Source organism: Xyrauchen texanus, chromosome 6 (genome assembly GCF_025860055.1).
Source record: "Xyrauchen texanus isolate HMW12.3.18 chromosome 6, RBS_HiC_50CHRs, whole genome shotgun sequence".
Lineage (NCBI taxonomy): Eukaryota > Metazoa > Chordata > Actinopteri > Cypriniformes > Catostomidae > Xyrauchen > Xyrauchen texanus.
Window position 1 is genome coordinate 48,969,841 of NC_068281.1, and position 25,986 is coordinate 48,995,826.

The window sequence follows — 25,986 nt, forward strand, 5'->3', positions numbered from 1 at the left end:
CGCTCGGTTTGAAGTGCAGAACGACGTGATGGTGAGGAAGTCCACCCCTCCTCCCAACAACCAGGTGCTCTGTCTTACCACGGCAGATGTGAGGAAAACTCTACGTAGAGTCAACCCACGGAAGGCTGCTGGCTGCTGGTGCTCAGAGGATGTGCAGACCAGCCAGCAGATGTTCTTACCGACATCTTCAACATCTCTCTGAGCAGCGCCGTCGTTCCAACGTGCTTCAAGGCCACCACCATCATCCCCATGCCAAAGAAGTCTTCAGTGTCCTGCCTCAATGACTACCGTCCCGTCGCACTTACACCCATCATCATGAAGTGCTTCGAGAGGCTCGTCATGAGGCAGATTAAGACCCAGCTGCCCCCCTCACTAGACCCACTGCAGTTTGCGTATCGTTCAAACCGTTCAACGGACGATGCCATCACCACAACCCTCCATCTGGCCCTCACCCACCTAGACAATAAGGACTCATACGTTCGAATGCTGTTCATAGATTTCAGCTCAGCATTCAACACAATCATTCCCCAGCACCTGATTGGAAAGCTGAACCTGCTGGGCCTGGACACCTCCCTCTGCAACTGGATCCTGGACTTCCTGACTGGGAGACCTCAGTCAGTCCGGATCGAGAACAGCATCTCCACCACCACCACACTGAGCACTGGGGCCCCCAGGGCTGTGTGCTCAGTCCACTGCTGTTCACTCTGCTGACTCACGACTGTGCAGCAATGCACAGCTCGAATCACATCATCAAGTTCGCCGATGACACGACCGTGGTGGGTCTCATCAGCAAGAACGACGAGTCAGCATACAGAGAGGAGGTGCAGCGGCTGACGAACTGGTGTAGAGCCAACAACCTGTCCCTGAATGTCGACAAAACAAAAGAGATGGTTGTTGACTTTAGGAGAGCACAAGGTGAACACACTCCGCTGAACATCGACGGCTCCTCTGTGGAGATCGTCAAAAGCACCAAATTCCTTGGTGTTCACTTGGCGGAGAACCTCACCTGGTCCCTCAACACCAGCTCTATCACCAAGAAAGCCCAGCAGCGTCTCTACTTTCTTCGAAGGCTGAGGAAAGCACATCTCCCAACCCCCATCCTCACTACATTCTATAGAGGGACTATTGAGAGCATCCTGAGCAGCTGCATCACTGCCTGGTTTGGGACTTGCAACGTTTGGGACCACAAAGCCCTGCAGAGGATAGTGAGGACAGCTGAGAAGATCATTGGGGTCTCTCTTCCCTCCATCAAAGACATTTACAAAAAACACTGTATCCATAAAGCAACCAGCATTGTGGGCGACCCCACACACCCCTCACACAAACTCTTTACCCTCCTCCCGTCTGGCAAGAGGTACCGAAGCATTCGGGCCCTCACGGCCAGACTGTGTAACAGCTTCTTCCCCAAGCCATCAGACTCCTCAATACTCAGAGACTGGTTTGACACACACGTGTCCTGAGTTGCACTTTAATTACTGTCACTGTATAACTGTCTGCTACCTCAATAACTGCTATGTGCATAGAACATTATCTCATAGTATGTTATGTTTACATTTTTAGAAACTGTCATCTTTTTGCACTACTGAGTACTGGTCGGCGCTGCACTGTCTATTGTCCTGTTCATTGTCAGAAATTTGTTGTACTGTCCTGTACTTTTTGGACATGTTTGCACGTGCACTTTATATAGGTATATATAGGTTTTTTTATATAGGTATTTTATTTCGTTGTGTTGTCTCATGTGGTCCTGTGTTGGTCCTTTGTTGTTTTTATGTAGCACCATGGTCCTGGAGGAACGTTGTCTCGTTTTGCTGTGTACTGTACTAACTGTATATGGTTGAAACGACAATAAAAACCACTTGACTTGACTTGACTTGACTTGGGATGTTCACCCATCGGAAGGATCGGTTTACATCCGCAACAGGAACTGAGAGTGAACCAACCACACCCGTAGTGTCAGCCACGAGTGCTCTCTCCGCGAGGGCGGTGTTATTGTCCTCGAAACGAGCATAAAATGTTGAGTATACGTTATGTGTTAACCCTGAATGTAGTTTCATAAATTATAATGTGAAGCTTGTTCATTTTGTTCTGATTGAGTTTCAAATATGGCTGAATTTCAGGGGCTGCTACGTTATGTGTTAACCCTGAAATGTAGTTTCATAAATTATAATGTGAAGCTTGTTCATTTTCTTCTGATTGAGTTTCAAATATGGCTGAATTTCAGGGGCTGCACGAAGTTAGCCTATCATAACAGTGGGCATTGAAGTCTTAAAGGGCCAGATAGCTTAAAACCCAGCTTTTAGACAGAGGGCCAGAGAAAGGGTTGAAAATTATCAAAGATTATTTAATTATGACTGTTCTGGTGCATAAAAAGCTTTACTGGCATTATAATTGGACCTCAGGGAAGATAATACAATTATTAAAAAAAAGGTTGCGAAAAAGATCTTTGTGGCATTCAGCTCTGGCCTATTAATATTTTAATGTTATTGCACCCATTAGAGGTTTAGAGCTGCTAATGATTTATCCATGCGGTGACTGCAGCAATACTAGGCCTATTTTGGAGTACCATCTGTTGAAGAAAAGATGGACAGACAGTCCATGTCAGGACACCTGAAAAGGTAACACTGTGTTGACGCCAGACCTTTTATATCACTTATTTTTCTCGACATCTGTTTTTCAACAACTGCGGTACCTTATTTTGTTGTGGATGTTCCAATGTGAATACTTGATTTGCACTTTTCAGAGAGCTCAATAAAATGTTCAAATTATATTAGATTGTATAAAATAGCACAAACTGTAATATCATTTAAAATGGATCGCAGGGCCCTGAATTGAATAAAAATCGAAATCTCATGGCGGCCGACTTTGAGTATCAGCATACAGATATAAGATCGAATCGTGATCTTGTGGTTTACACCCCTTCTATTGAGAGCATTAAGAGCACCAGTGCCCAGTGGAACACTGTAGTTTGACATTGTCACAAATGCACATTATGACCTGTGTGTTATACTGATTTTAAAGCAGCATATTGCATTCGACATTGTGTGACTTGAAGAGGTCAGGTTAATGTTATTTCCTCTTCCCAGTAATAGGATACAGAGCAATATTTGTTCATTATCCTACTAATGCATTGTCTAATGCTGCTGACTTTATGACTGATCTTCGATATCAATCTGGTCTTACTGTGAATCAAGACAAACTTCCCTCTTGAAAGAAGAATAACATGAAACCCACATAGAATATAAAACACCGTTATTTTACTTGATAATATTGTGCAAACAGTTTAGTTAGATAACATTATGCAAACAGTATATGGTCATTCTGCAGCTATCGTCAAATCACTAAGTTATGACTAATTACATAAACATCTAGACTTTTTTATTATGGAACATCTCCTTACATGCATCTACAAACAAAAAAATGACAGTGACAAATATCCAGCACTCTCTTCCTCTTTCATTCATGGTCCAGGCTTTTTTCATTCATTGTCTGGGGCTTTTGTAGATCAGTGATTAGATCAGGGGTGGGGAACCCTGCTCCTGGATGGCCACTGTCCTGCAGAGTTTAGCTCCAACCCTAATCAAACACACCTGCCCCTAAATCTTCCAAGTAATCAAGACCATGATAAGTGTCCTCAGGTTTGTGTGATTAGGGTTGGAGCTAAACTCTGCAGGACAGTGGCCCTCCAGGAGCAGGGTTCCCCACCTCTGGATTAGATGGACCGATCAGTTGTCTGCATTTTAATTAGTTTTAGTTGGTGCAAAGGGCAAAATGGCATGTTAACCTATTTAAATGTCAAGTGGTAAAACTACATTGAATTAAAGTCCTTACCAGGAATATACTGTAACGTCTGATGTTGCGTTTGCTTGGGGACTTGCTATTGGCTGTTGTCTTTTCATAATAACGTCTAGGTTAATAGTGTAACCCCCATTCCCTGATGGAGGGAATGAGACATTGTGTCAATTGTAGTGACACAAGGGGCTTCTTTCGGGAGCCTCAGATACCTCTGAATATGAAAAAGGCCAATGCCAAATTGTCAAACTGAATTTTGCATGTCCAGTCTGGACATACGGGTATAAAAGGTGGGGATTGTGTATCTGTTCATTCAGTTTCTGCACTGAGGAGCCGAGAATAAGGTTCGGCCATTACAGCGGCTTGGTACAGTGTTGTGGCAAGGGGGACACAACGTCACGTTCCCTCCATCAGAGAACGGGGGTTACACTAGTAACCTAGATGTTCCCATTCTGTCACTCACTCGACGATGTGTCAATTGTAGTGACACAAGGGTACCCTATTCAATAGCACCACCTACACTGAACCGCGTTACGTGATCTACTGATGCTGGAGCAGCAAGCTGTAGCATGCCAAAAGGAGCATGGGCATCAGACTGCATGTAAACTTCTCATGACATGTGACGAGAGCGCACGCTGCCCTGCCGATTTATGTACTCTAACATCGAACGGATCAAGACGTGCTTGCCTCGGATCAGTGGGAAAAACCTCCACAGATTAAGAAATACAGCCAGCAACTCTAGGCAGATGATGTGCCAATGTAACCACGGTCCCGACCAGGAACTGGACTGCGGCTGAGGATGCTATATGCCCCATGACATCTGACCTGAGGAACCAATCGTCTAGCCGTGAGGGTTGAGGGCAGGACGGAGGGTTCCAGTCCAGCCCACGCTCATGGCATATCGGACATCTGGGCGTCAGCCTCGAACTTGGCGGGCAAACCCGAAGGTGGCCTCAGCTTCAGACGCCGCAATGCTTTCCAATGCAGCCGTGACATCATCATCCTGCTCCATGGCACCAACGGAGACATCAGACCGGCCATGAGGCGAGCCGGTCTCACATCGAGCCTGGACGGAAGCAAGCAAGCGTGCTGGGGAGCGGGTAGTTTGTGGGGATTTACCCGGTGAAACAGCACCAGCTGAACTCCCCATATCGCCTCCATCGCCAGCTGAGTCATCCTCACTCCCTTGGGAAGACGCGGGGGGCGGCTGGAGTGGCGTTCCCCTTAAGGAAGGAAAGCCGCGACCGCAGCGATGCAATGGTTAAGTCCTCGCAATGAGTATATGAGAAATCCACAAATGCTGCCTCTGTGTGATCACGACCCAGACACTCGAGGCAGCGCCTATTACTGTCAGAAGCGGAGAGATATCTGCCACATCTGGACATATCTGGGCCATATCTGGGCATCTTGACAAAGACGCGTCTTTAAAAAGACGTTCGACGCTAATGCGTCACAACGTCGAGTGAGTGACAGAAGGGGATACTATGGGTTATAGTTTGTTTCAAGTTCTGTTTCAAGTTAATTATTTCGTTTTATGTTATGACAGGTTTATTTTTTTAGTTACCCTGGCTGATATAAGTGTTCCTTTGGTTTAGGTGTGATCCTGTTTAAACTGAAGGTTGATACATTTATTGCTAGTGCAATTCATCAGTGTGATCATGACTCACTAGGACTAGTAATTTCTATCTAGTCAACTTCCACTGTATTTATTCCAAATATGTGCTAGAAAGTGCACATATTTTACATTTATGCATTTGGCAGACACTTTTATCCAAAGCGACTTACAGTGCATTATAACAGGGACAATCCCACTGGAGCAACCTGGAGTTAAGTGCCTTGCTCAAGGACACAATGGTGGTGGCCGTGGGGATCGAACCATCGACCTTCTGATTAACAGTTATGTGCTTTAGCCCACCACCACTACACTCTTTCATGTCAGACAAATTTCTGTTGACGTTTGGGTTAAGGGTGGGGGTTGTTGCCCCATCCCCCTCCTGATTTCTGCACTCTTGATTAAGGGCCATTCAATATGTAGTAAGTGATCATTAGAGGATAAACCTAAAACAAGTGTTTCCTTGAAGTGGAGCCAATTGTGGAGTCAGATGTACTTTTGTGTTTCAGATTCGATCAGATGAGGAGACCAGGACCACGATACGATATTCTTTGACTGGACCAGGGGCTGATCGGGACCCTGTCAACTTGTTTACTGTTGGACGTGAGAATGGCTTGGTCAAAATCCATGGAGTGTTAGACAGAGAGAAAACACCCACTTACCATGTGAGCACACCCTCTTTCATTTGTTCTACCTGATTATAAACATTTATTACATGTGTGCCTGTCCTGCCCTCAGTAATCAGTGAAAGTATAAAGCACTAAAGATAGCGGCTCCCAGCTACATTTGACATGAGTGCAACACCCGTGCTATATTTAGAATGGAATAGTTACTGAATGCTGTGCAGTATGCACAGTATGCTCCCTGCTTTTTTTTTTTATTTATTTTTATAGTAGTTGAAACAGCAGGGATTATTCCAAAATAAACTATACATTGTTGTCAAATGAGTGGCATCATGAAATGAAGGTCAACGTGAGCATATTGCACTGTGGGATACAGTGTTCCGTGCAGTGTGGTCTGTTGTCTACTCCATATTTTTGCCATTTTAATAGGTCATCTGGATAGTGTATGTATACAGAAAATGTGCATACTGTGCACAAAAACACACTTTACATTTTGCATTAAACAGCACAAGTGTTCTGTCAATGCACCTGACCAGACAACCAACCTTTATTAATAGAACATAATGCAACAAAGTGCACCCATGCCCTCAGCCAATTTACAAATGAGTTACTGCATGCAAACACTCTTTTCACTACAGTAAAGTGACAGAGCCTCTCCTTGCACAACATACATATCCCAAAAATTTAAATTTGTTGTCACAGGATGTATTCATTATCGATTATGTCGATTAGTTGATGCAACACTAAATTATGTACATGTATAATATAAAAAATTACATCTTATTGTATTTCATCAAGACTGTCCTGTATTCCAGCTTCGAGGGGTTGCCAAGTTTCTGAATGGCAGTTACGCTGAGAAAGACATTGACTTGAGGATAGTGGTGCTGGATGAGAATGATTGTCCTCCTGTATTTAACATTCAGATGATTGGAGCCATTCATGAGCTCAGTGCACAAGGTACTAAGATCATTCATCATACTGTGCATTGAATTCAATCTGAAAATTTAACTGAAGCTTTTTCTCAGATCAGATTAGTGAACATTTTTGATGTATTCATGAAAATGAAATAATAATAATAAAAGCACATAAATTGATTATTATTTCATGAATCAAATAAAGACTAAAATAAATCGCAATATAATCGAGCAAGGCAATATACTGTACAAAACAAAGTTGAACTTCTGAAAACAATGGAATATGTCTCCCTAAAGACAAATGCTTGAATGAAGCGCAACAAACATCTCAGACCAATTCCAATGTTCAATTAGCTTTATAAAGCATAAATGGCTACATACAGTGGCCCCAAAAAGTAATTGGTTACTTATACCTAAACATTTCTAAATGCCATTGCTGTCACAGGGCGAGACAGAGACCAAAGAGCAGAGGAACAGTTCAAAGGATTTATTAACAATAAATAGCATCTTAAACTATGCTGGTGAATGGAGAACACAGTACCGGATGCAGTAGCAGAGGGAGAAGCTCGTGGATGTGTGCGCGCCATGGCCGCGCAGTGGGCAGATCCGTGAGGACTCGGATAGTGTGTTTGTAGGCGAGTGTGTGTGTGTGCTTGGTAGTAGTCAGGAGCAGATTCGTAAGGAATCCTCCGTTGAAGTTTAGTGAGGTGCAGATAACCAGTGCACAGTAGATTGGAAGGCAATCACTCTCTCGACATGCGGGCAGAGATAGGAATCCTCTGTTGAAAATTTGTGAGCGCAGAGAACAAGCATACAGCAAACTGGAATGCAACCACACTCCCGACATGCAGGCAGGCATCCAAACAGACAGGACCAACTAGGCAGAGAGAGTGAGATAAGTTACTTAACACCAAAGAGAAATAATGAGAAGAGAAATAACAAAACAAGCAGAACAAACCAACATACTCACCGGAGCCGTGACAGTGATAGATACCGTGCCTACCACTGAAGTGGGACGGAAGACGTCTTGACCACAAAACATTGTGATGAGTCGGGCTTGATGTTTTTAGAGCCCGGATGATATGAGAAAACTAAATAGAAACAGGTGAAAAATAGTTCCCAGCGGGCCTGTCTAGAGTTAAGACATTTGTTGCTGCGAATGTACTCTAGTTTCTTATGACCAGTCCAGACCACGAAAGGTACCCCTGAACTCTCTAACCAATGACACAACTTGCCCAAAGCCAGCTGGACAGCCAGCAATTCTGTTACTAGTAGTAACGTAGTTCCGTTCTGCTGGTGTTAAGCGGAGCAAAAAAAGGCACATGGATGTATCATTCCATCCAAGAAAGTGCGCTGCGACAGGACCACTCCGAAACCAACATCAGAAGTATCCACCTCCACCACAAACTGACATGCAGGGTGGGAGTTACTAGGATGGGTCTGGTAGAAAACTGCTTCTTTAATTTAGAAAACGTGGCCTCACCCCGGGGGTACAAACAAAATCAGTGCGAGTGGAGGTGAGATCCATCAGAGGCATGGCGAGTTGGCTGAAATTAGCAAACCCCATAAACCTCTGCAAAGCCTTTTAAGGCAATCACTCTCCCAACACGTGGGAGACGAGCAAACAAACAGATACACAAGACAGGACCAACTAGACAGAGATAGTGAGGGAAGTACTTCACATCAAACAACAATCTAGCAAAGATACTGACAACATGAAAAGATTTAAGTAGGGAGTGAATCAGTGGAAAACCAGGTGCTGCTTAATGGCATGATCAGCGTTCCCGATCATGCATGCCAGCAGTGCCTGTGGGAGAGAAATAACAAAACAAACAGAACAAACCAACAAACTCACCGGAGCTGTGATAATTGCATTAGATAGAAATGATAAAAGTGGCAAGTGAAAAAATAAATTGCAATGGATTTTTAACAACTAGTGTCAATGTGACTTTTAGTAGATGTAAGTCAGTTTCCCTCAAATTCACACAGGTGTCAAAACAGAGTAACCGCATGTGGAGTTCTTCAATTTTGTAGTTTCTTCATTTTCAATACTATATCTGTTGTTTTATTATTTGAAACCTAACAAACTTATTATCAAACATTTTGCTTGACAAGTGTGCTTGTGCTATCTTTCTTGACAATAAATGTTACTTTGATATTTTGTTATCTAATGCAATTTATAAATCTTTAAGTGTCAAGTAATTTATGGGGTACTGTATTTAGGAGTCTAAAAAGGTTGCAGCTATTAATTAAACCTAATATTATGTTGGTATCAGGGTCACATTTCAATAATATTGTGATGTATATTGTGTAGAGTATTGTGATTTAAAAACTGTTATATTTATTTACTGGAATGTTTTGCCATCTTTGCTCGCTTACTTATAATTAAAACAAGGTATAGACTTATATTCTTAGCTCTTTCTGAGTTAACATTTTTAACATTTAACATTTTGGTCAAATAGAACTAACTGAATGTCTAATAATTGAATGTACCTAATGTTGCAGTAAGTCTACTCACACACATGCTATGAATAGTGTCTAAAAATATTCATGTGAAAAATGTAACTGAAGATTTAGATTTTTGGTGTTAGAAAATCAATACAGTACCATGTGTAAATAATATTGTTATAAATTGAAATATTGACCCCCCCCCCACCACCTGTACTCTGCATGTTTTTCAGACACATTTGTAATCACCATTACAGCAACAGATGAAGATGAGGCAGGAACACTGCATTCCAAAATTGCCTACAGTATCGTTGAACAGAGTCATGCTAACATGTTCTACATTAATCGAGAGACTGGTGGGATATATGTCAAGTACAACTCGCTTGACAGAGAGGTTTGCAAACACTAACATAAGGTCACTGAATTTGAAGGAATATGTTTTAGAAAAACAAAACAACTTATATATAAGCTTTATCTGCCTGTGAATGTTCGCTCATTGTGTGAATGCCTTCATAGGAGTCTATTGTTTCTTTCCAAAATGTTCATTGTGGTGAGAAAACGTGACACAAAATCACATTTTGGTTATTTCATACAGACAAATAATTCGCTTATGTTCACAGAAAACTGCTGAAATGTAGTATGTGAAAAGCATATCCTATTGCTCTGGCCTTCTTCTCCTTTGCTGGATATTTATTTTGTAGCCGTGCATGCACTGCTGTTTCCTCAAGGAATTACAAAACTAGTTTTAGTTAAATTAAAACAAGACATTATTTGTCAAAAACATATTTCAAAATATATAAATATAGCTAGGTAGGTTAATTTTGCATTGACTTGGTTTTATATGTGTAGAATTATCAGAATTTTTAATAATAATGCTTGGTTAAAATAGTTGAAAATAATCAAAATATTTATTGTACATAGTGCCTTTCCTTAGGTCTCTGTTTTGTAATATTTCAAAGCATTGTTCTTACTAAAAGTTATCAGAAAATGCTGAGATATTTCATAATTGTAGTGTTGATAATAAATTACTGAATAACAAACGAGTAGTCAGAACAGGTAAATATTTGTCAGGACTTTGCTTGGAAGGTAGTTTGTTTTACTTTTACATGAGAGAGATGTTTGTGTTTATCTGATGACAGAAACAAGACACATACACGCTGACCATTAAAGGGACAGATATGCATGGAGCTCCAAACGGAATGACAGGAATGGGGAAAGTTGTCATCAGTATACTTGACGTCAATGACAACATTCCTACTTTGGAGAAAAACTCTGTAAGATATTTTTTGTGTTTTTTACTCAAGTGAATTTATTAGTGGCTGACCAATATGGGTTTTTTAATGGCCAATAACAATATCTAGAGATCAGGGTGGCCTATGCAATGCTGACATACTTTATACTGTTCTGTACATGACATTTCACAGTTAAGATGTCAGTAAATTACATGTACATGTAAAAAATTAGGGCTATCAATTGACAAAATTTTTTATCAAATTAATGACATGAGATGCTGATTAATTTATGACGTATAAAATAATTGCTGAGAAAGTCACCCAAATAAATATATATATATATATATAAATAATAATTCAAAGACATTACATCATTGTGGCAGATGAGTGATTAAACAATACAGAAAGTTGCTTAAGATGTAAGTATATTGTTTGGTTTATTTCCTTATCTTTGACTATCATTCTTTGCAGTCCACAGCAAATCCAGATTGCAATTTATTTCATAAATCTGCCTGCACGTTCTTGCATTTGTCTAAGCTATTTTTGTTTGTCTATGTACATGTGTCAGATTTATGCTTTTGGAGCATCTGTGGTTGCGCCACCTTTTACTGGTTTGCAGGGTCATTGACAAAAAAGGATTTTTGAAGTGAAGTTTTTAAAGATCTACAGTTGTTAAAACAGATGTATTAAGTTTGTAGAAATGTAATCATGGGGCCCTATTTTAAGAGTGCAAGCGCTACGTGCAGCACTATGCTTTAAGTTATATGTGCAAAGTCAATGGGCTTGGCCATGAAGTTTTGGTATTTTCATGCAAGCATGCCCTAATTCTAGGCACAAGCGAAATTATGCATGCAAAGCGCTAATGGGCTGGGTCTAGTTCAATTTATAAGAGGTTCTTCTCCAGTTATTGCACTGTCTGCGTCACATTATATAGTCCATTCTCTGTCAAGTACCAGCGATATAAACAAAGATTTGTAGAATTTTCTACAAAACATTTTTTATTAATTACTTTTTAATGAAATTTAATGTGTTGTAATCAAGGTATGAAAGTATTTCCTTGCAGCTTGAATACGTGAGAGTGAATGCGATGTTTTAAGTTTTCAAAATATTTTTTCAAGGTTAATTTTTATTTATACAAATATCATGAAGGTTTGAGTCAAGAATATTAAATAATTTTTCTCAGGGTTACTCCATATGACCCGAACAAAATGTGCTTTTGTATGTTTAATGATATGACAAAATAAAGGTTTTAAATAAAGGTTTTAAAGGTTTTATTTTTTAGGGTTATCTCTGATATATAATTATTTTATTTTTGTAACATGACAACGAAATGTCTACCATGTTGATTACACCACATGATTTGGTGGGGATAATATTTTTAAATTTGAATTAATTGATAGTCCATGTATTCCATTTTAAGAGTGTAGTCCACCATTAGACCAAGGTGATTCAGGCAGAGATCAGTGAGGTGCATCGCAGTTCAACCGGCAGGTCATTTCGTTGAGGTCTATACTAAGCCCAAGTTTCAGGCCATGACATATAAAGTATCCCATGTCTTATGTTTGGAGTTGCATCAGTTCATCCTCTGAAGTCCATCGTAATAGATTGAAGTGATGTCTGGCTGGCACCAGCTGCATTTTGTTGTCATCACTCAGAGACACATAGCAGTGGAGTCCGAAACCAAACAGTGGATCTGACCTGCTCTGGTAACCTCGGATATGAATCTTGTGGTTGAGACAGGAAAACATTTAAAGTCACTGAAAGTCATTTAACTTAACTTTGTCAAGTTAAGTAATTTTTATTTGTATTATGCTTTTCACAATACACATTGTTTCAAAGCAATGTTTTAATGTCGGTAAAGTCCCCATTGAGAAGTTTCATTGAAAAAACGTAATTGAAAGTGCCTTCAAAAATTTTGTTTTAGCCTTCCAGTGAGCAAGCCAAAGGTGACTGTGGTGAGGAACGAAAAACTACAAAAGATGCTAATTTGGTGCAAAGACAAACTCCATAAGATTTTAGTTTGTGGAGAATAAAACCTTGGGAGAAACCAGGCTCAGCTGGGAGAGCCAGTCCCCTCTGCATTAGTTAGTTATATAATACAATACATATATTTATTGAGTAAATAGAGTATATTTTAGTTAGGCTATGTTAAAACCTAATTTATATTAATTGAACTGTAAGAATAATGTTTAAGCGTCTTTGAAGTCCATCCCAAATTGTCTCTGGAAGTTAACATAGATGCAGCACCCCTGCTGTTTGGCTGGTAAAGCTTTAGTTGACAATAATTTATTGTCTATGTATTCCATTTTAAGAAGTAATGTAAGCAGTGATCAGATTGCTGTTCAATTAGATTGTGATTGATAGGAGCTTATTTTATGTGCATTCTAAGACACAAATGATACAGGCATTGGTCGTGAAGTATATCTTGGAGTCCGGCTGGAAGATAGCTGTGGTTAATTTTTGGTGAAGTCCATCCTAAAACCGAATTTAGCAGGCAACGGCCTGTGAAGTATCCCTTGTTGTCCGGCTGTAGTTGATAGCAGTTCATCCTCTGTGAAGTCCATCATGGACTGAAGCATTGTGTGATTGCAGCCTATGACACATGATGAGTGATTTGGAAATTATATATCTGTAGTTGATTAGAATACTTCTGCGGCCATTTTAGCTGTTAAAAGACAAAGCATTATACTTTGTATTCATTATTTATATTGCACTTTAAAAGCATCAAAAGGACTAGAAGAGTTATTTATATTAAATGTTTTATAATTTATAGTTAACTAAGAAAGTTCATTTTATTAACTGTACCATATCCTGTCATTACAGTATGAGTGCAGTGTTGAGGAAAACACTAAGAATGTGGAAGTGGTGAGAATTCAAGTGATTGATGCTGATCTCATCCATACTGACAACTGGCTGGCTGTCTTTAGCATTATTTCAGGAAATGAGGGTGGTTATTTCTTCATAACCACAGATGTGAACACCAATGAAGGCATCCTCATGCTCATTAAGGTATATTGATCAGGCTCTCATTGTCAATGAAAGGTTTATGTAATACATACAGTACATTTTAAAAGAAACAATTACATTTTTAATTAAACAGGACATTTTCACATTTGAAAGGAGAACTTTGCTGTGGGTTTGCTGTCTATTACAATTTAGTTTTTAACTGCCCATCCTGCACTACACACAAGAAACCGCTAAATGTTTGAGCAGCATTGTACTTTGTTCTTAGCAGGATGTGTGCTTGCTACACTGGCCTTTTGTTTAACTCCAGCTTTTCCTGCTATTCTCATGGATTTGTGTTTGCTTTCACAGGAAGTGGACTATGAAGAACTGAAGCATATCAACCTGGCGGTGTCTGTCTCAAACAAGGCCGAATATCACTCATCAGTGATCATAACAGAACGCACAATCTATCCCATCAGAGTGAGCGTGATTAATCAACCCGAGGGCCCACGCTTCAAACCTGCGGTCAAAGTCATTGCCATCTCTGAAGACAAGACCTCTATTGACATCACCAAAGTCATCACCAACTATGCAGCCATCGACAGTGACACACTGCAGATTGCTACTAATGTGAGGTGAGAATAAAGTAATCAGGCATGTTATGAATATGCCTTCATGAAGGAAATTTGTTTATGTTTAGATACATTAGTAACAATGTTCATGTATTATAGGTATGCAAAGGGACAAGATATTGACAACTGGCTGCTTATAGATGAACGCACAGCGGATATTAAACTCAATAAAATCCCAGATTATGAGTCCAAGTTTGTCATCAATGGCACATATTCCGCTCAGATTATCTGCATCACCAAAGGTCAGTGCCAGTGGCTTCCTTTGAGAGAGTAGTACATTTTGAAATGTGATTTGTTTAAAATTCAACACATCTTAAATAATTCACAGCTCAGTGACCTTGAAAACAGTAGAATGTGCTCTGTTAAACATTTCCTCATCAACACAACTGTTTTTTTTAAGCTCTAAACTGGTTCTTTGTCTTTATATTTTATTCAGACATTGGATTTTTCCATATTAATTCATAATTCCAGATTTTCTTTGGCCCAAATGAATCATGTAAATAAGTTAAAAAAAATACAAACGGGGTGGGGTAATAAGTTTACAAACGGGGTAATAAGTTTACTTATTAAAAGTGACTTATTAATATGGGTAGTCAGAGGTTTGCATTATTTTGGGCTCATTTGGAATTATTTCCAGAATATAGTCCCATTTTTGGGCTTGCTGTTGCATGGCACCCAGACCACAATAATGAGTGACTACTAATTGTAGCTGTCAAATATCCCTACCTATACTGTTCCTCTTGCCCTCACACTTTTCATCTGAAATGGTAAATGGTCTGCACTTATATAGTGCCTTTTTTAACCTTGGAGGTTACCAAAGTGCTTTACACTGTGTCCCATTCACACACACATTCACACTCATACACCGATGGTGGCAGAGCTACCATGCAAGGCACTAGCCTGCCATTGGAAGCAACTTGGGGTTCAGTGTCCAAGGACACTTCAGCATGTGGAGTCGTGTGGGCCGGGACCCTGCGATCAGAGTCCAACCCGCTCTACCACATGAGCCAACTGAAACTGGATTTATGCGTGACATTAATTTCTCTCCACTCATGGCAATACTGACAAAATGGATGATGGACACATTCTAGGAAAAACAATAGATTTCAAAAGTTTTTTCTCAGTTGTTTTCCGTTTTTATTAGATATGGTGCAGTAGTATAGATTGCTGTCGGATTTTGACTGAGAAGCATACCAGTAATTAAAATGATCCATATTGTTTATTTATTTTTGTGAAAAGCCTTACTTTGTTTCATATGGCTTGTTCCAGCTAGCAAAGATCAGTGAGTGTGTGCTCCCTTTTGTTTTACCAGAAGATTGATTATTATGCAGTAAAAAATGTATTGATCACTTTATTAACTGCAGAAGAACATGTACTGTGCATGACTATTTGATCTTCAAAAGCCACATGTGAAATACAGTAATAGGGAAGAGGTTGTTTTCTGTTTTACTTGGTCATTTTTCATATTATAACTATCTTGAACTTCAACTACCATTTCTTAATACACAACTCTCTGGAATACTTGATAAAATATAGTAACTTGATTAGAAAATTATTTATACTAAAATTGAATGCTTGATTCGGATTGCTAGACAGACGAAATGCGCCCCTTGCTCTTTCACTCTCTTCTAAATGCATACACACACACACACACACACACACACACACACACACACACACACACACACACACACACACACACACACACACATATGTTGGTCTACCTATCATTATGAGGACTTTCCATAGACATAATGACTTTTATACTGTACAAACTATAGATTCTATCCTCTAAACCTAACCCTACCCCTAAACCTAACCCTCACAGAAAACCTTCTGCATTTTTACATTTTCAATAAAACATTGTTTAGTATGATTTTTAAGCGATTTGAATTATGGGGACACTAGAAATGTCCTCATAAATCACATTTATAGCATAATAACCTTGTAATTACCAGTTTGTAACTTACAAAATTGTCCTCGTAAATCACAAAAACACGCACACACTCACACACACACACACACACACACACTCACACACATACATGTTGGTGCAGCTATCCTTATGAGGACTCTCCATAGACATAATTATTTGTATACAATACAAACTGTAGATTCTATCCCCCAACACTCACAAAAAAACTTTCTGCATTTTTACATTTTCAAAAAAAACAAAAACATTGTTTTTTTTAAAGTGATTTGAATTATGGGGACACTAAAAATGTCCTCATAAACCACATTTAGACTTGTCTTGCAACAGAGCTTTGATGTAAAAGCATCCCTGTATGACATGATCAATAAAACAGTTTCTATATTATCCAAAATAACTTTTAATATCTGTGAAAAGTACCCTCGCGTACTCACGCACAGTCATACACGCTGACACGCACACATACTCTTGAGCCGGACACATGCCTTGATGCCAACGGACCCCTGCGATTTAATAAATGTTGTGTCGCAATGGGAAAGCTATATACAAGAATTTCTGCTGAGAACTATGCTTACATTTAAATTTTGAAGCAAGCCGCACAAACAGAGGTAATAATACCACACGCAATATCTCTCTGCGCAAGCCTTAAACCTCCGTTAAACCTGACGTTTTTTAATTAGCAACGTAGGCTTGGTCTGTGTCAAGCCAAGACGCTGAATCTATGGTGGAAGTAAAAGGCCTCACTCACAAGATAGATTTCGGGACGAAAAAAGAAAATGCCTTGAGAGAAAACACTGAAAGCTGTTAAAGTTATGATGACCATAGTATTAGTGGAATAATTGTCTCTGGCCCATTGAATTATTAAAAATAACGCTTTGTGGCTGCATCACCACCTCAGGGTGTGCATTATATTTCAATAATTCAATGGTCGACAATTATTCCTTACATATAAAACAGTACCATAACTTCCAGACATGTCGTACAGTCTGACATAATGTCACACAGTGTGCCATGCTGATACCAATGCGTTCATATCGTACAGACTGACAAGCAACAATCCTAAAGGACTGTAAAAATCCTACAGTGTATAGCTGGCTTAAGGGAAGACATTTTTGTTTGTTTACTTCAGCGCGAGAACAAGAGTGAAGCATTTGAATTTGGCACAGAATTCACTGGTGCAAACCTCTATGAAAACACTGTAAGTAAACCCTCACAAAAACCGAGAGTTTATGGCAATCTTGCAGCAAATTTGCCATGAACTGTTGATTTTTGTAAGGGGTGTAAGGAATAATTGACGACGGACCATTGAATTATTAAAAAATAATTGTAGATGACGTGTCATCTTTATGTGTCCGTTTATGAGAGCGAGAGAGGGGGAGGGCGAGGGTGCTTTTCACAGATATTAAAAGTTATTTTGGATAATATAGAAACTATAGTCGTATTGATCAAGACAATAATAAAAGTATGAAATATTATTGGTAATTGCACATAGTTTTGGAATTAATAATAATATCACTTTTACATTTCTGTAAAATTCATGTCCATACATTTTCATTTTAAGGGCCACAGACCCCCACTCTTCACCAGTACTATACCTAATGAGGTGCGGATGGGTGCCAACAACTATCAAACTTGATGGCCCCTCTCAAATGTTATTCAGGAGCCCGTTTAAAAAAAAATTTAATTTCAAAAGTATAGTTTTATGTGTTGCAAAAGTATAAAATGCCATTCAAAGTTGTGACAACATATTGTGTGTAATACAGTATATCAACTCTGTTACAGATTACCCAGCTAAAACTGCTACTGGCACCATAGCCATTCAGGTGGAGGACTTTAATGACCACTGTCCCATCCTGAGCAGAGTGTCTCAAACACTGTGCTACAAAGAGCATGTGCTGTATATCACTGCTGTGGACAGAGATCATTTCCCCAATGCAGCACCCTTTGAATTCAAAGTAAACACAAAGAGCACACTGCAGTCATGGAGTGTCGAGCACCTCAACGGTAATAAACAACCAGAAAACAGAAAACTGTACAATAGCTTATTGTCTTTTTATAAGTGCAGTGTGTCATTTTTTGAATGTTAAAATACTTCCTTGTATCCCAGTTTAAAGTGCACTAAATGTAAGCCCAAGTATTAAACACCATTATATAATCTGCATGGATATGAAAGATACCGCCAATCATAGCCATAACTAGAAAATAAAATATCATAGAAACTTGGAGTGGGCTCTCTTGACTAGCAACTATCAAGGTCAAATTAGCAACTGCAAAGCAACACCCCTGCCAACCCCTCACAATGATGGGCATTTGTTGTATTGCCCTTCCTTTGTAAGTGCCTCACTGTAACCCAGATTGTCTTTTTTTTGTGCCACTATACCTGTAGTACAGCTTATGAGTTATCTCAGCTTTGTAGGACCATTCAAGTGAGTGGTGGCCAGAACTTTGAAGCTACAAAAAGCACATAAAGGCAGCATAAAAGTATTCCATAAGACTCCAGTGGTTAAATCCATATCTTCAGAAGCGACATGATTGGTGTGGCTGAGAAACAGATCAATACTTAAGTCCTTTTTTACTCTAAATCTCCACACCCACATCTGAAAGTGAAAGGAGATTTAGAGTAAAAAGGGATTTCAATTTTGCACAATTCAATTATAGTCAATAAATAAAGAAAATGTAAGAATACTAACAGATTGCTGCTCCTAAGCACATTAATTTGTTCCTGTTGTATATGTCATCTGCATTAATATTTTCCTCTCAGACACTACAACGATCTTGCGCTCTCACGAGATGCTGTGGCCGGGCCAGTACCGTGTGTTTGTGGAGGTGCGGGACCAGCAGGGGAAGTTCTGTGCTGGTCAGGTACTTCAGGTAGATGTCTGCACATGTGACGGGACTAAACATTGTCTAAGAGAGCGGGAGACTAGATTTGGAGGGTCTGGTGTACTTCTAATGCTGCTGGGACTTTTGCTCCTCCTGTGTGAGTCCCGTCTCATCCAACCACTGAAATTCAAACATGTTATACATACAGTCAGCAGCACGTCAGGGTGTGGCTTAACGTGGGGGAAAACAAATCCTGGCTACCATAGTTTGCCATTTGTTTACTAAAAGAAGTGAAATATCCAATAGATTTGGACATTTTTTGAAAGAAAAACAGTCAAAAACATTTGTGGTTCTCTTCAAATAAAGCAAAAAATCCTGAGCTGATTTTTTTTTTTTTTCACCAGTCAATTCAATAAAAATTATTAAAATAAAAATGACAAGATGATAAACGCATGTGGAATTTCACATGTAAACATAAGCATATCTGCAGAAGACTGCATATTTTATTACAAATAAAATAAAGTCTGTAAATGCAGTCTGATGGGATTGTTTTCCCCACACTAATTTTTGATGTATTGCTGCCCGAGATCAAGTATTTGAGCTTTTTTTCCCCTGGTAAAATATGATGAATTATGTTTAAGTATAATAAAATAACACCAGAGAACTTGTAAAAAAGATGTTCTTCATACATAAAGGTAAAACTTCCCATTACATATTTGTATACATTGTAATTTCAGGGAAAAATGTTCATGCATACAATTATCATGCATACTCTCCAAAACTGATCACAAGCTGTCGCCACAGACAACCGCCTCGGTGTGTGTGTGTGCGCGCGTTGTTTTGTGTTTTAACTCTGTTTTTTGCGTCGGTACCGGGAGCTCTTTCACTAGAAATGAGCTCATGATCATAAGGGGTACAACTCCAGAGGACTTATTTCCTACTTTTCTTCTCCCTACACTGGAAATTTTGGACATTCTGGTCAAAGGTGCGCTCACCTTTGCTCATGCAGTGAAACGCTGAAGGAGAGGGAAACGGGCTGGTGCGCTTGTGTGTCTTCGCCAGCAAGGATTACGCACACCGTTACCGGGAATATTTCTCTCTAATGTGCGTTCACTGCCCAACAAACTGGAGGAATTACAACTGCTGTTGGGGAAAAACAGGGACGTTTCTTCATCTACTGTTTTGTGCTTCACGGAGCCGTGACTTTGTGGATTAATACTGTACTCTGCGCTGCAGCTGGCAGGCTTCAAAATTTACAGAGCGGACAGAGACACGGAACTTTCTGGCAAAAATAAAGGTGGAGGAATCTGTTTTTACATCAACAGTGGTTGGTGCAACAATGTGACAGTGATCCAGCAGCACCGTTCTCTTGACCTGGAATCTTTCATCATAAAGTGTAAGCCTTTTTATTCACCCCGTGAGTTTGCTTCATTCATTCTGGTCGGTGTTTACATGCTGCCGCAAGCCAACGTGCAGGTCGCACAGCGCATGCTCGCCGACCAGATACTTTGTGTGGAGCGGACCAACCCGGAAACCTCACTCATGAACTCCCTAAATTCAGACAGTTTATTAAATGCCCGACCAGAGAGGAGAACATTCTGGATCACTGTTACACCACAGTCAGGAATGCTTATCATGCCGTGCCGCGTGCTGCACTGGGAAACTCTGACCACGTCATGGTCTACCTGATTCCTGCGTACAGGCAGAAAATAAAGCTCTGCAAACCTGTAGTGAGGACATCAAGGAAGTGGACCAGTGAGGCTGTGGAGGATCTCCAGACATGTTTTGACACAACTGAATGGGATTTGTTCAGGACTGCTACAAACAGTCTTGATGAGTACACAGAGGCTGTGACGTCATATATCAGCTTCTGCGAGGACTGCTGTATTCCATCACGCACTAGGGTGAGTTACAACAATGACAAACCCTGGTTTACAGCCAAACTCAGAAGGTTAAGGTTTGATAAGGTAGAGGCCTTCAGGAGTAGGGACAAAGACAGATTTAAAGAGGTGAAGTACAAGTTTAGCAAGGCAGTGAAAGAGGCTAAACGACGGTACTCTGAGAAGCTCCAACACCAGCTCTCAGCCAACGACTCTGCATCTGTCTGGAAAGGGCTTAGGCAGATCACCAACTACAAGCCTAAAGCCCCCAGGCCATCAACGACTGATGCCTGAACGCGTTCTACTGCCGCTTTGAAAGACAAAGGGACAGTCCTGAAACCAGCCCCCACGACACCTCCCAACAGCTCCAGCCACAGTGCATCACCTCCACCTCCCCCACCTCAGCAGGGGCCTGCGCATCCCCCCCCCCAATGCCCACCTTACAGCTCTGGATCCCCCCCAGGGCTGCGTTCTTTCTCCTCTGCTCTTCTCCCTGTACATTAACAGTTGCACCTCCAGTCACCAGTCCATCAAGCTTCTGAAGTTTGTGGACGACACCTCCCTCATCGGACTCATCTCTGATGGTGACGAGTCTGCCTACAGGTGGGAGGTTGACCACCTGGTGACCTGGTGCGACCAAAACAACCTTGAGCTCAACGCTCTAAAGACAGTGGAGATGGTTGTGGACTTCAGGAAGAAGCACCTGCACCTGCCCCCATCACCCTTTGCGACTCCACAATTGACACTGTGGAGTCTTTCCACTTCCTGGGAACTATCATCTCCCAGGACCTCAAGTGGGAGCTGAACATCAGAGAATGTACTTCCTGCCACTTCTACACAGCCATCATCGAGTCCATCCTCACATCCTCCATCACTATCTGGTACACTGCTACTACTGCCAAGGACAAGGGCAGACTGCAGCATGTCATCCGGTCTTCAGAGAAGGTGATTGGCTGCAATATGCCGCTGCTCCAGGACCTGTACGCCTTCAGGACCCTGAAGCGTGCTGGAAAGAGTGTGGCTGATCTCTCCCACCCTGACCACAATCTCTTTGAATCACTCCCCTCTGGCAGAAGGCTGAGGTCCATCAGGACAAAAACCTCACGCCACAAGAACAGTTTCTTCCCATCCGCCACTTGCCTTATCAACAATGCCCGGTACCCACCCTGACACACTCCACCTCTGGCTCTACATTACACTGTACTACTCTGCTCTATTATTTTATACTTTTAATTGATACTGTGTGGACATTTATATTTATATTGCTTATATTTTAATTATTGTTTCATATATTTAGAGATTATGTGACACGCACCTACAACACCAAAACAAATTCCTTGTGAAAATCGTGAAAAATGCGATTGTGCCAAATTGTCAAGCACAAAAAGGATTTTACAGCCATTATTTTCTTGTCCCAAATTGAGTCAGCTGACTTGGCCAATTCTGGATCTGAGGCATTTAAATCGTGCACTTATAAAGCGCCCATTCAAAATGATTTTCTCAGAAACGGATTCTATTACATGTAAGCCCACAAGATTGATTTGCGTACATAGATCTGAAGGATGTGTACTTCCATATCCAAATTGTACAACACCACAGGATGTTTTTAAGATTCACGTTCGAGGGAACAGCGTATTAATTCAAAGTCCTGCCCTTCGAACTGTCTCTGGCTCCTCGCACATTTATTCGGTTCTCACCCCTCTGAGACTGAGCGGCGTACGCATCTTGAACTACCTCGATGATTGGCTGTTACTAGCACAATAAGAGGCTCTGTTATGCCAACTGCTTCAGCATCTAAACAGCTTGGGCCTCAATGTAAAGAGCATGCTCTCTCCCAGCCAAAATATCTCCTTTTTGGGATTCCGCCTCGACTCCACGAGGGGGCGCACGCACCTCACGAGCTTGTGTGTTTAGGCCATTCTGCAGTGTCTAACTCAGTTCAAACTGGGGAGAACACTTCCTCTGAAGCTGTTTCAGAAAGCTTTGGGATTTATGGCGGCAGCATCGGCCGTCATCCCATTACGTCTCTTACACATGAGACCACTTCAGTGCTGGCTGAAGAGTCATGTGCCACAAAATGCTTGGCGCCAAGGGCGCACGCGCATCACTATATCCCGCCGCTGTATAGCTGCATTGGTACCATGGACAGCTCCTGCATTTGACTGGTGTGGTGCTGGGGCAAATTATCAGGTGGAAAGTGGTGACTACGGATGCTTCCAACACAGGTTGGGGGGCGGTGTGAGATGGGCGCCCGACTTTCGGCACCTGGACCGGTCCGAGGAGGGCGTGGCATATCAACCGCCTTGAACCAACTGCTGTAATTCTAGCCTTGAAGGCTTTTCAGTCAGAAATAGCGAACTGTCATGTCCTGGTTCGCTCAGACAACATGACAGTTGTGGCATATATAAACTGCCAAGGTGGAATTCATTCACCGCTACTGTTGAGACTGATAGTGGCGGCACCTCCTCCTATGGAGTGAGTGTCATCTCCTCTCCCTGAGAGCGGCATATATCCCAGGCCACCTGAATTACGGTGCGGACCTACTGTCACGCCAAGGGCTGACACCAGGCGATTATTCGAGACTTCATCCTCAGACGGTGTTGAGGATTTGGGAAATATTTGGCAAAGCAGAAATCAACCTATTTGCCTCAGTAGAGAATCCCCACTGTCCCCTTTGGTATTCCAAAGCCCCATTTGGAATGGATGCAATGGCACACAAATGGCTGGCAAAGCAGAAATCAACCTATTTGCCTCAGTGGAGAATGCCCACTGTCCCCTTTGGTATTCCAAAGCCCCTTTGGAATGGATGCAATGGCACACAAATGGCTGGCGAAATGCAAATACGCTTTTCCTCCGGTATGCCTGATCCACTCGGTCATATGCAAAGTCTGGGAGGACAAGAAATGGTTCTATTAATTGCGCCGAGATGGCCCAACCAGCCATGGTTTCCGGAAATGATAGAGATGTTGTACAGCCCACCATGGGAAATACCACTGTGGCAACTATATCTGCGTATCACGCACATGAAGCCGGCGCCTCTATAGACAAGCATGATTTAATCATAAAGTTCCTAAAAGGAGCAAGACGATTAAACCCACCTCGGCCAGCTACAGTCCCGACTTGGGACTTAACTTTAGTCCAAAAAGCTCTCACAGGGCCCCCCTTCGAGCCTTTGGACTCTGTTGATTTGCACATTCTTTCCGTTAAGACCACACTACTGCTGGCTCTGGCCTCAGTAAAATGGGTCGGCGTTATCAGTCGACAATTCTTGTCTGGAGTTTGGCCCCGGTCTTTCAAGAGCCACTGTCAAACCCAGGATAGGCTATGTACCCATGGTCCTGACCACACCCTTCAAAGCGCAGATGGATCACCTTCAGGCCTGCTTCCCTCCTCCGTTTAATTCAGATGAGGAACAATCATTGCATTTGTTATGCCCTATGTGGGTGCTACATACATACGTTGAGCGTACTTGCCAGTTCAGAGTGTCTGATCAGCTCTTAATATGGTATGGAGGACACGCAAAAGGAAAGTCCATCTCCAAGCAAAGACTTTCTCAATGGATTGTCAATGCAATTACCCTGGCTTACGAATCGCAGGGACAGACTTGCCCAATTGGTGTTAAAGCACACTCAACTAGAGGCATGGCCTCCTCATGGGCATGGACGAATGGTGTGTCCTTACAAGACATGTTTTGCGGCAGGATGGTCCCCGCAAAACACGTTCGCAAGGTTTTTCAACCTAGATGTAACGTCTCTTTCTTCACAAGTCCTCTCTGTTTAGAGCACTTGCTATTCTTTGGCCAGATAGATAGATAGATACTTATGCCCCCTTTTTAAGTACGGGCACGTCTCTGTTACGTACGTAACCTCGGTTCCCTGAGACGAAGGGAACGAGACATTGCGAACGCTAGCCGCACCACAAGACTCAGAGTTCTGCAATGTGCTCCTTGTTATCAGTCAGAAATTCTGAGGAAATTGTGTCTGTGCACCTGTTTTATAGCGATCAGCTCACGCCAAAATGAGCGGTCAGTTTCGCGCCAAACACCATAGCCAATGTTAGAATATTGCCGTTATTTCAGAGGGGTTTCAAATAGGTTGTGTATGAAGACACTCCCCATATGTATTAGTAAACGCGATGTCTCATTCCCTTAGTCAAAGGGGAACCAAGGTTACATACGTAACGAGACGTTTGCTGCTTACAAAGTCTACAGCTGTCACAGAGACCGAGACGGATATAACTTTTTATAGAGACACGAGGTACCAAAAGGTTTTCAATACATTTTCTGTGTAATTTAACAATTTCTTTTAACAAATAACATCAGATAAATGTGCTTTACAATGTCACTCTTTATTCCAGCCCACGTAAGAATATTGTCAATTCTGTTATTGAGAATATTTTGCCAAAGACCACACCATTCATGGCAATCTCCCATTCCTTTATGCAAAGTTCTGCTAGCAACGGTAGCCAAGGGGGGCAGAGCTTAGTAAAGTGTCAACTACAAAATTCATCCATTTGGAATGCTGCAATAAAACATCCAGCATTTGGAAAACTTCTAATAAAAATGTTAAGTTTACTGTTCCCATATCGAGGGAAACTAAGTACAGCACACTGACTGTGGGATTTCATGCTCTCTCACTGGGATTTCATGCTCTCTCACTTGTACTGAAGACACCTCAAGTCTGAAAGGCCACTCACGCAAGGCAACACTGGATAGCCCTGCCAACCTGGCTAATACTGTCGCCTGCATCATTCCGGTTGTTCAAATAGGCTCTTCTATGTTGCCAAAGTTGAATGTGGCTGCGATGTGTTTTAACTAGTTTCCCTTCTTCTGGGAACAGTTGTTATATGCATAACTTTATGTTCCCATTCAGTCGATTCACACGGTACAACACATCGACTATGGGACCTATACTGTAAACTATGAATGGGTATAAATAAAACAACCTGGTTAGCCAACAGGGTGAATGTCGCCTTTGTACAGGCAAGCCACTGTATGTCAGCTCTGTTACCAGTCGAGAAGGCAAAACATGCCACTACAATCCCATGATGCATTGTGAATGATGTAATCGAATTAACAAGGATAGAAAATAAACTTAAACAAAAAAATTATCTATTCATTTAAATTTGTTGATTATAAGTGAAGGAACAATACATATC

General features: G+C 41.2%; 1 protein-coding gene across 2 annotated transcripts in view; it reads left to right on the forward strand.

Moving 5' to 3' along the window:
• Window positions 1–25,986, forward strand: part of dsg2l (desmoglein 2 like) — an 84,824-nt gene that overhangs the window by 35,257 nt on the left and 23,581 nt on the right. The window contains exons 3-11 of one of the 2 annotated variants that reach the window (XM_052127890.1): window positions 5,911–6,066; window positions 6,840–6,981; window positions 9,620–9,780; window positions 10,526–10,660; window positions 13,442–13,627; window positions 13,934–14,199; window positions 14,296–14,438; window positions 17,909–18,130; window positions 18,888–19,106. In XM_052127890.1, coding sequence (XP_051983850.1) covers window positions 5,911–6,066; window positions 6,840–6,981; window positions 9,620–9,780; window positions 10,526–10,660; window positions 13,442–13,627; window positions 13,934–14,199; window positions 14,296–14,438; window positions 17,909–18,130; window positions 18,888–19,106 — 1,630 coding nt within the window. The remainder of the gene's footprint in view (window positions 1–5,910; window positions 6,067–6,839; window positions 6,982–9,619; window positions 9,781–10,525; window positions 10,661–13,441; window positions 13,628–13,933; window positions 14,200–14,295; window positions 14,439–17,908; window positions 18,131–18,887; window positions 19,107–25,986) is intronic. The other variant, XM_052127891.1, reaches the window with a different exon arrangement.